The sequence below is a fragment of the Grus americana genome, chromosome 1, assembly GCF_028858705.1.
Source record: "Grus americana isolate bGruAme1 chromosome 1, bGruAme1.mat, whole genome shotgun sequence".
Classification (NCBI taxonomy): Eukaryota; Metazoa; Chordata; class Aves; order Gruiformes; family Gruidae; genus Grus; species Grus americana.
Window position 1 is genome coordinate 52,093,072 of NC_072852.1, and position 11,572 is coordinate 52,104,643.

The 11,572-nt window shown below is 51.1% G+C and overlaps 1 protein-coding gene across 2 annotated transcripts in view; it reads right to left on the minus strand.

Annotated features, from left to right (window-relative positions):
* Nucleotides 1–11,205, minus strand: part of NTN4 (netrin 4) — a 50,043-nt gene extending 38,838 nt beyond the window's left edge. Inside the window, exons 1-2 of one of the 2 annotated variants that reach the window (XM_054804234.1) lie at nt 11,010–11,205; nt 6,822–7,351 (exon numbers count right to left, since the gene is read on the minus strand). In XM_054804234.1, coding sequence (XP_054660209.1) covers nt 6,822–7,351; nt 11,010–11,061 — 582 coding nt within the window. In that variant the 5' untranslated portion in view covers nt 11,062–11,205. Of the gene's footprint in view, nt 1–6,821; nt 7,352–9,998; nt 10,402–11,009 lie in introns of those variants that run through there. The other variant, XM_054804244.1, reaches the window with a different exon arrangement.
* Nucleotides 11,206–11,572: the final 367 nt, after the last annotated feature.

Here is an 11,572-nt window from a genome sequence, read left to right on the forward strand (position 1 = left end):
TTTCATGGTAAAACTCCCTGGAGACCAAAGGTTCATCTCCTCACATGCCCAGAACTGCCCTTATCTTGGGTCCTCTCAGGCACAGATTAAAAACTAAGCTCAGGTTTCCCCTTTTTGCGGCTCCATTATTTAAAGGGAGAAGCTCCCCCCCACCCCACTATGTTAAAGCCAGTGGAAACCCCACACAGGGCTTGGGAAGACGGGCTTTGATAGCAGAAGGGAAAGCTGGGTGCCGGGCGGCTGGGCTGAGAGACATGGGCCAGGCGGCTGATAGGACAGCATCCTGCTCGGTAGGCACACATCTCACTCGGCTCTCACAAACCCTCCCCAGCCACTCCACGCTGAATGGCCAGATGCTGCAGCCCCATAATTTCTAGGTTCCTACATTATTCCGTTGACTCTGGCCTGACTTTGTTTACTTTGTCTCATTAACTTTTCCCCATGAAATAATTATTCTTGTGCTTATGAAATAACGGCCCCTATGTCTTGCTAAATTCACTGATACAATGCAAAGAGTTGGGCTGGGTCTGGCCACCATCCCCATCACCCCTGGCCCCTAGCTGAACAGACTCTCCTTTGTACATGCCATTTCTGTACAAAACCTCACAATTTGCATTTTCCCAAAGACAGAATGATCAGGAAGATACTGTTAAAGAGGGGGTTTTTTTCCCTAAAAAATGCACTTTTACAAAGTGTAGAGATGGGACTTGAAAACATACTTCCCTAACCATGTCCTCACATGTCCTGAGTACTGCTGAACACCAGCCAGGATCCCTCTTTCCTTCTGGTCAGTTTGGGCCTTTGTTTTCTCTCTGTGCAGACACCAGTGGCACAGCATGATTAAAAAAGCTGTTTGCAGCCCTCTAATGGGCTGACGTCCCAGGCTGTTTTGAGGTTATTCTTCCATATTTGACCAAGTTCTTTGTGGAGTCCCAAGTCCTGCAAGTGACTGAACTCACATCTCCCGTGAAACACGAGATCCTTGGAGGATCTCAGAGCAATGGAGATGTAGCTTCAGTTAAGGACAGCAATGATAAGCTTAAAACCAAGTTTATTCAGGTCTGAAAGACAGGCAAAAAAATGGGCAAAAGCTTCTAGGCTGCAGCAGAGTGCTTCTACAACCCAAAATTAGGGCTCCAGAATAAAAATCACTGAGCATCTTTAACTCCCATTTGTGTCAGTGAGTGTTACAATTCCTCATTGTCTATTATCAGGACCAAACCTTTGAGTAGCAGGACACAATTTACTTCTTCTCTACAGAGCTAATTTCAGGTAGAACCAGTAGGACCGGTGTCCAAAAACTTTAAGGAGCAGAGGCAGGCTGCGTGCGGTAATAGTGCAAGGCAAAACATTTGAAGGTTTTTCTGCTACAGAAGGCACATGAGATCAATAAAATGCTCAGTAAGACACACACCCCACAGTAAAATAGCAGTATGTGATGTTTCAAAAGTTACAAGCACGTTAGAATTTGTTGCTGGAATATAGTCAAGCTGCAAATACGCCTCTCCTATTAATAGCAAACAGCAACAATAGCAGAGGTCTCCAAGTGATTTATTAGCAGTATTCTGAATAGATGAACACTCAAATAAGTTACTAATTTACTAAAATCTTGTCAAGGACACTCTGCTTCAATAAGTCCTTTTATCCTGGAGCTTGTCTAAATGGGGACACTCAGGCGAGCTAATCTGAATTGACCACAGATGGGAATATAAAGTGAATGAGATAATTGCATTGCAGAGTGGACAGTCACTCTTGCTCACAGTTAAAGAATTAACATCTGCTAAGGGCCCCTTGTCAATGAGCCCTTAACAGCGATCAGAGTAAGCTGTAAAGGAAGAAATAGAGTAATACAATCTGAGCTTCGAGAGGGAAGATAGCCTCTTATGCATACTAATAAAATTGACATTCCTGTCTGAGCATGATGCTGAAAGAGTTATTTCTGCATCTTGTTTACTTAGATCAGATTATGTTTGGCTGGTGAATCCAGTTCTGATTTCCCTTAAAATTACATGGCTGAAGGGTTACACCCTGGAAAACAGTGGAAATACTCTGGATTTGTAGCACAGTTGTATGATCCAGGCTAAAACTTGGCCCTAGCCTTTCTCTTAAAACACTGATAATATAAGGCTAGCATTTAGAGGTTGCTGCCTATGCTAAACAAACTGCTGCTGTGAAACAATTAATTTGCTAAATTAAGCATGGGGAATGAGCAATGTGACCCCTCTGCACAAAGCTGATCCAAAATGATTCCCTGACAGGGAAGGATTTCTCCTCTCCTTCATGGTATTGGAAGCCCAACCCCTCAAATTGGCAGATGCTTAAAGCTTGTTGGAAACCCGAGTCGGTTGTACTGAGGTTTCCTCCTCCTTCCCATTCTCCTTTGCCCATACTGGATGGGCCCCATGATGGGGGACAGCCTGGCCCTACATGTTGAACAGCGAGAGCTCCTGAAACCAGTGCCAGCCTGTGGTTGGGTTTCTGAACAGGATGCAGTGAGTGCCTGGGGATGCCGGGGCAGGAGATGGGTGCCCACCATCTGCCTCTTTTCCTCTGTTCCCTACAGAGAAGGTGCTAAGTTGTTTCGTTTGGCTCCTGGATCCTTGCAGAGAAGTCACTGGTTTCCTGGCTGCTGAAAGGGTGGTTCTTCTTTGCATGAGGTCAGACTACAGCAGACTACAGGCTGCTCCACATGGGCCTCAGCTTGGCAAAGTCTTTGAGCACATGCTGACCTGTGAATTCATGTTCACTTCCATTGAGAAAGCCTTTGGGACCAGACCCAGGGCATCAGTGCAGCGTTCCTGACATCAGTAGTGTGCCATGCAGCCTGCAACCTCTTTCCTCTACAGTTCTGTCCAGATCTGCCCTTTCCTTCCTAATCCCGTCATTGGGCTGCTGATCCTCCAGCTCATGCCTGCTTCAGGGTGGAGGACTCAGATGCATCCAAAGCAGAAGATAACAGTGCCTGGCGGTTTTGCAGCATCAGGGACAGGTACTGAGGAAGGGCAGAGACCTGCCAAGTCCCTGCCAAGGTGACTCTACCCATCATTAGACCTGCCAAGTGTCACACATGGCATGTGACATTACCACTGCCGGCTCCCACCGCCATGGTGGCCTTCAGCTCGGGTGACTGCAGCACCGTGACACCCGGCAGCCCCCCCATGCAGGTCACTCTCCCAGTGCTCTCCACCACCCCGGTCCCACCACTGCAAAGGGAAGCCCAGAACTGCTCTACTACAGAAGAAAGATAAAAGGCATCTCCCAGAGCCAGTTCAGCATCTCTCATTTCTCCACGAGCTCTGAGCTCTGGGTCTTTGAAATGAACCCAGAGGCTTGACAGCTTGCTTTCTGTGGTATCATAAATCTCCTCAATATCAACATCATGGCAAAGTTGTGATGAGGGAGGATTTTTGTCAGAAGAGTTGAACTAGGTATTTAAGGAATGACTCATGATGATGAGGGCAGAAGAAACGCAAAAAGCCTGATGATTGTTTTCAATAAAAACTGAGGCAGATACACCTTTGCTCCAAATTAACACAGGTGATTTATTAAAAAGAAGCCGTAAGCCCCTGAGTACTATGAGCTTCTGCGTGCTGCCGCCTCGAAATGGGGCTCGCAGGCACCATAATGATCTGCAGAAATGCAGGGGGATCAGCACCGCCTGCTCTTTGCAGAGGACTACAGCCAGAAACCACCAGCCCAAACAGCCACAGGTCTGTGCCGAGCTCTGGTGCCATGGGGGAGCAGCCACCACCTCCAGAGGCTTCCCCTGAGCTTTGCAAATTGCTCACGCAGGGGGACAAGCGACAGTGACCGCGCTGCCAGCAGCATGCAGAGACCCCACCATCCTGCAAAGTCCTGCGAGCCCTGACTCTGTGCCTGGAAATGCACGTGTGGCGTTGAAATGTTTGAAGTGGGAGAAAGTGGTATATAGATGGTGCCTACACAGTTTGGATCACAGGTTGCAGTTGTTACATTGCAGTTAAAAAAAAAACCCTCTAAAAAGTTAACAAAGAAATCCAGTAGCACTTGCAGAATTTATGCTTGTGCTTTAAAGAAAACTGCGGCAAATGAGCTGCAATTAAATAAGACTTGGAAATTTCAGATGACTGCATATTTGAAACCACTGTTTCAAGTGAAATTACTGTTTCCATATGTCTGAAATTAGGTGCTACCAGAAGTGGGAGTAAAGCACAACATAACTCCAAACAGAACACAAAACTCTGATGTTTCTTTAGGTGAGATACATGTTGCTATTGGCAGTTACAAGTAATTGCTGGAATGTAGCACACTGTAATAAATTAAATGTGATATTTGCTAAGCATGCAGGCTTGCCATCTGGTCACCAGAAAGCTGCTGTTATTACTTTGCAGGTAAAAAGTGGTGTTAAAATGCAGGGAACTGAAGTGTGCCATATAAATAAAATCTTATAAGATCCAGCCCCTTGGACTCAACATTGGTTTAAAACCTGGAATAATTAAATGATCTTGACTTTTATAGCTTCTTTGCAATAACACAAACTAAAGCAATGCCAAAAGAAGAGATCCCGCAGGAGCAAGCTCAGTAAATAGCCTCTTTTTGTAGCATGCTACCGCAGATGCATCAAACACCACCAAATTCCTTTCCTTCTTGAGATAGACATTAGTTTCTACACACAAGACCTTGATCCTACTGTCCCCACGCATTGCACTGACCTGTAGAGGAGCCAGCCCAAGCTCAGGATTTGCACAGGTTGTCACCAGGCTCAGCCCCCATCCTGGGTTCCAGGTACATCAAGGGGTGACTGAAGTGAAAACTGCACTGGGGTGCTAGCTACCTGAGACCCAGCACAAATGAGATAAATACTGCCCCAAATGACGCCATGTGTTTCTCAACCCTGGGAACAATCCCTGGGAAAGCTGAAAAAGGAGCGTGCAAGTCAGAGTACCCCAGACATGCTCCGCTGGCTGGCCCAAGAGCTATAGATTTCAGTCCCTGCCCTGTATCGCAGGCTGGCATAGCCCTGTGATTCAGGTGGTGGGACACAGAGGCTGGCAGAAGTGCTGAGGGACTGGAAAATTCCCAGCGGGGTACATCCATAATTTCTTTTGTAGGTCCCACTTTGTAGTTAGCCCCGATTCAGAACCACAGAATGGTTTGGGTTGGAAGGGACCCCAAAGATCATCTAGTTCCACACCCCCCTGCCATGGGCAGGGACACCCTCCACTAGACCAGGTTGCCCAAAGCCCCATCCAACCTGGCCTGGAACACTTCCAGGGATGGGGCATCCACAACCTCTCTGGGCAACCTGTGCCAGTGCCTCACCACCCTCATTGTAAAAAATGTCTTCCTTATATCCAATCTAAATCAATTTCAGTTCAAAACCATTTCCTCTTGTCCTGTCAGAACAGGCCCTGGTGAAAAGTCTTTCTCCATCTTTCTTATAAGCCCTTTTATATGTTTCACTGTGGCAGGAAGGTCAGGCAACTTTTTGGGGGCACAAGCAAAGGGAGGCAGGAGAAGAGAGGAAGATAGCACTTTATCTCGCCAGACATCTGATTTAAACCCTTTGCTGAGCTAATGAAGTAAGAATGCTGGGTCTGTTTGGCAGGTCTGGAGACCCTTGTTTCTGAGTTGATGAGAGCATGGAGCAGTTTCTCCTAGAGCAGGACACCGGCTGCCTCCTGAGATGCACCTAAGACATGCACTTTGGTGAACAAAGACCTCTTGGTATTTCTGCAGAGAGTGCCGCCTTAGCCCGAGCGTGGCTAGAGGTGACCCCAAGTGATTGCAAAGGGGTCTGAAGAGGTGATTTTTCTCAGACTTGAATGGTAGTCTCTGAGGACCAGGCTTTCGCCTCAAAACCAGTTCTCAGTAGAACATACAATGATATAACTGACCCTCGATTCACTAACCAGATTTGCTCCTTTCTCTGTGTTAGGTCAGAGAGGAGTTTTAAGTTTGATTAAACTTTCAGGCAAGCTCATTAAATTAGGCCACTAGAGGGAGCAGCCTTTAAAGTCCAGAGCTGGTCACTGGGGACACGTCCCCACGAGTGGGGACTCTGGAGGGCAGCCCTGCAGCTGTGGCTCCCAGGTGAGGGTCTCCAGCACCACGGGACAGGCCTGGGCACCAGAGGGAAGAGTATTATTGCTAGCACCTCCAAGTGCATGATTAATTATCTGCTGTTTCTGGTATTAAAAATAATCTTTTTCACATATATTTTTCACATATATTTTTCCTCTTAGTAAATGTGATGTTTTTCATTTTTTCGTGCTCATTTCACATTAGAATAAGTGTGCACAGAGAAAAAAAGGATGAGTTATAAAGTTTCTTAATTACCTGGCTAACGTGGCTTATGGTACCTCAGCGTGGTCAGTAGCTATTTTGAACGGTTACACGCTTACTTCTCAGTGAAGGTGGTCACTAAAGTGCATCTGGTGACCACTAATTTTAACATAGTTGCATTTTGGTCAAAATTGCATCACCCTGAAACCACATGACTGCAAAGGACTGGAGAAGGCCATCAAGAGTGACGCTCCCTTTGGCTTTCCCGAGGAATTGGCAGCATCCGCCTTGTTTGCGGTTGTGCCGGGGGTTTCACCGGGTGAGGGGAGAAGAAGAATATTTCAGAAAAGAGGGGAATTATGAGCTCAGCCAAGCGAGGGGCAGAGCAGTGCCTACATCACCTAGGAATGAATTGCGTTAATTCACCCTGTGAGGTAAATTCCATGACAAATGATGCCAGTGTGGTAAAATAAGAAGCGTAAATGCCGGAGTGGAGATTGCAGAGGGAAAGGGGGGCTGGAGGGAGGGCTTTCTCTTCCCGACCCCGGCAGACCTACCTCTCCTCCGGTGCAGGGGAAGGGACTCGAATATCTGGAAGTGCAAATGGCTCCTCTCTGCCTCACGTCATCCTCTAGCCCGAAGGTGGCTGAGCAGTTAGCAGCAAAGTACTTGTAAGGCTTCCACGTCTCGCCAAAGTCCTGGGAGCGCTCCAGCACCATGGCGGCCGGCCTGGGTGACTTGAAGACCAAAATCAAGTGAGTGAAGTAGAAGGCGGTTTCCAGGTCCAGCCGGATGGTCTCGCGGGGGGCGTCCTGGGCCGCCTGCCACCAGGTGCGGGGCAGGCGGAAGGGGGAGTCGGCCATGGCGGCGGGGGGGTGGGCCAGCCCCGCGTGGGTCCCGCTGCACCGGCCGCAGGCGAGGCGCTTGCAGCGATGCTGGGCGTCCTCGACGTAGGTGCAGAAGGGCTCGGTGGCATGGTGCCCGCAGGCCGTCTCCGTCCGCAGTGCCCGCCCGTGCGCAAGGTTGCCCATCCGGGGGTTGCAGGCCTTTTCGCAGGGGCTGCCCGCTGCCGCCGTGCCGCCCAGACCTGCAAAGCAGAGAGTGGGGGGCTGAAGCTGGCTCCCAAGGTGGGTGCACCCCACCCCGGCGGGAGCAGACAAGCCCTGCAGCACACTTTTCAGGGACACTGACCCCACCGAGACCAGCAAGCCCAGGAGAGGCCAAGGGAGAGCACGGCACTGCTGCTCCGCTCTCCTCTCCATGCAGCTCAGTGTATCTATAACACCAGAACAAACCAAAACCCTCTCAGGGCTTCCCTGCTTGGGAAAATCCCTACCAAGAGCTGCAGAGCAGAGCAGGCAGCATGGGAAGAGGGATGCCTCCACCTTGCCCTCCCACCCTGAGGGACCCAGAACAGGGCTGAGGCTTTGGGGGCAGTGACCGTGGCTGTGCCACCCCTGCCCCGAGGCCTCCAAGGGGATCCAGGTGGTCCTGGGGAAGGGGAGAAAAGCACAAGAAAGATGAGCTGCCAGTGACACCAGGACAGCCAAAGTGGCATGCCGGCGGGAGGCCAGGAGACAGCCATGGGGGACAGCATTGCTGCAGCCCGGCTCACCGTGCAGCAGATTGGGCATCCGGGATGTGAGAGCAGGTAAGAATATCTCCTGCCACCAATGACCTCAAATCTTCACCCCCTTTGGCACCCCTCCATCCCTACCCCAAATCTCCCCACAGTCCCAAACTGCTGCCGAGGTCAGGATTGAATTGAAGCACTGCTTAAGTTTGGGAAGGCTGTCACTGATGCATGTAAAGGGGGAAAAAAAATATAATCCTTGGTTGAAATGATGCTGGCAAGCTGCCTCGCAGCTGAGGCTCTGTGGGTTTTGTTCAAGTTTCTCTAGAAGCCTTGTCAATTTAAAAATCCACAGTTAAAGTGTCAAAGAAAAACAAAATCACCATGGGGTTTGGTGTGAAACCATCTGCAATGTAACCCTCCTGGTGCAGGAATGTTTGATTAGGGGCTCTCCACCTCTTTATTAATAAATGTAACAGTAGGTCAAGGCTGTATTTGATGAACCATAACTGTTTAACATGAAAAAAAAAAGCTATAATGACTTGGATGTGGGCAGGCCAAACCATCTGAGGTGCATAATGTCTTCTTCATCGCTAGGCCAGTCGTACATAGTCAGCTTTGTTCACCAATTACTATGGCTTCTTCTTGGCATTTGTGTTATGTCCAAAGGTTGTTTCAGTTTAGCATCCAATAAATCCTTTATTTGGGGTTTATTCAGCTTTTGTCTACAGTGTCATAGTAGCAATTAAGCTATATTATGCACTAGCAGAGGCTAAGCCTTCAGAGCCTGACAGCGTTCCCCACTCCTTCTACTCCTCGAGAAACACCCTGGAAAGAATATATTTCTACCACCAAAGGTCTACACAGGTTTTCTATACCGATTATTCAGAACAGATGTGGACTGCTGCTTGTTATGCACCCATTAAAAAGCACTTCTGAATCCAATCTCTGGATTTCACTGGGTAAGCAGTCTTGAGAAACTTTTAGTGAACGAGAAATGCTCGGTCAAGTTGGCTTCTTACAAGGACCTGGTAAAAATGTGTCTGAGATGATCTATATTAACTGTGCAGAATACGTTTACTCTAGAAAAGTAAACAAATATAACTGTAAAATTAATGTCATATCACTTACATCTCCTGAACATCCTTTTCAAAGCATTATATAAACATTAACTAACCTATGTAGCTCTCCTGAGGGGTAGGTAAGTGTGTGCTATTATCATATTATCAGTTGGCCTAATTTATGTCTTTGGCTGCTTTCCTGGATTCTTGGGCTACATGCAGCACGGCACAGTTAGCTGCTAAACAAAATACTGTGGTTCTCTCAGTTGCGGGATTGCAAGGCGGATTTGGAAAGAGGTAAATAGAGCAGGACTCAGTCAGCACCCTGAGACAGGTCAAGATTATTGTTCATGTTCATCGAGTCCTTTTGTTTTTTGCACACCATGGATTACTGCCCCTGGGGACACAGCGAGGAGGACCTGATCAGTGGGAGATGTCCCAGGGACTGCTGTGGTGGCAGGGCTTGGCATAGCTGTCCCCGGGATGGAGGCAAGGCTCTGCCTGAGCCTGGCCAGGAGGGACTGGCTACCAAATTCCCATGTGAGACCCTGGGAGCCGAGGGTATTTGATTGCTCCAATGTCCTGGTATGCTCCGGCCCCGGTCACGCACAGTCACTGACTGCAGCTGTCTTAGGGCCAGGCATGGAGAGTCCCTTCCTCACCTGGGGCCAGATTTGGGGCCAGGGACCTTGGCTTCAGTAGGATTTGAGAAACACTGCTGGCACGCAGACCCCGCTTCCCGTCCCAGGGGCGAGAAGGGGGGAGAGGAAACCCCCTTTGAAAGGGTGTTTGTTTTCACTTGAATTGGAAAGAGTTGCATGACGGATGCAGAGCACCGTATGTTATGAAAAGTGACAGCTTTCTAGCGTAGTACTGGCTGCCACAGGAATTCAGCAAAAGGACAAATGAGAGCATAAAGATTTCCATGCCGTCAGCCCCAAGCTCACGACTGCTCTGCCACAGCCCTGGAAAAGGTGCTTTTCCTTACTTGCACTTAATGAATCTGCCCAATTAAATACTCCCATTCTATATACTGTACATGCCACCGGACTGGGATCTTCAGCAATGAGTAAGAGCATGCAGCGAATACCATGACTCACCTGTAAAACATCCATGGAAAATCATATGCTTCCTGCTTAAGCATTTTAGCAACACTTGCCTTGTGATGTTTCATTTATATCTTGTGCCTGATTAAATGTTTGTTTCCCATCTGGGTTTTTTCTTCTTTTTAAAGAAGAAAATTGGCACTTGGCTTGCGACCGGCCGAGGAAGCATTATGCAAACTGTTTATGCCCAATTGTCTGTGCTGCGGCGCGGCGGGACCCCGCTGCGGGCAGATTTCAGCGCAAAGTGTTTATGCTGCGGGAAGGGGCTTTGAAAACCCTGCCCGCCTTGCCTGCCCTGCCCGCCTTGCCGGCCGCCCTCCATACCCCGACGGCTCGGGGCACCGCCGCCCGAAAGCGCTTGCGGAGCCCGCAGCGCCCTTCCTCCGCGTCCCGCCGCTGCCCCCCGCGCCGGCCCGCCCGGGGGAAGGGGGAGGCAGCCGGGCCCCGCTCCCGTGGCATCCCCCGGCTCCCCCGCGCTCAGCCCCCGGGCCGAGTTCTCCGGGCCCCGCCGCCCCTCCCGGCCCGGGCTCCGGCTCCCCCCCGCCGCCCCGCCGGGCAGCTCGGCGCGCCCGGACCCCTCTTTGTCTGCGGCGAGGGGCGCTGGGCTGGGAGCGCAGCCCCGGCCCCTGCCAGTGCTCCTGCCCTTCCACATACCTACACGCATACCGCACACCTACATACGTAGCATGTACGGACATACGCGTATATGTACGGACAGACGCATACACAGCATGTACGTACATATATGCGTAGGTACGTGCATATGTGCGTGTATACAGATAAGTGCATACACAGACATGCGCGCGTGTATATAGCGCGCACACGCCTATCCGATACTCTATGCACGCGCACGCCTATGCAGACACACACATACGTGCGCGGAGACACACGCATATATACATAGATACACGTGTATGTACACACGCGCGTCTATGCGTACATACGGCCCCGAATCTACCTCGTACGCCCGCGGAGGACGGAAAACGCCGGACGGTCGCGACCCACCTGCAGCGGCGGCGGCGCCCAGCAGCAGCGCCAGCCACATCCCGCGCCCCATGGCCGAGCGCCCCGCCGCCCGCCCTGCGCGCCCCGCCGCCCCGCGGCGCGACCGGCCCCGCGCGGCATCAGCGCCCCGCGCGGCACCGGCGGGCGGGCGCGCGCCGCCCAGCCGCCCGCCGCGCACCGCACCGCCCCGCCGCCCGCCGCCCGCCGCGCTGCGCCCCGCCGCCGCCCGCCCCCGCGCCCCGCCCCGCCGCCGCTCTGCCCTCCCCTCCCCTCCTCTGCCTCCCCTCCTTTCCCCGCCGGGGCGGCCACGCCGCGGGGAGCTGGTGCCCGGGAGAGAGACCCGCGCCCCGGGGCAGGTGCCTGCCCCGCACCGGCCCCCGGGAGGCGCCGGCTCCCGAGCCCGGGCGCGCTGTCAGGGCGGAGAGGTTGGAAGCTAAGCTTTGAAACGCAGCCTTCCTCCGGCTCGGTTTTAAAAGAGCGACCTAAACCAGCCGCTAATTAAACCCGACTTGCTTAAAACTTTGAAGACGTTTCTTGTTTTATCGGCTCTTTTCTGGTAACCG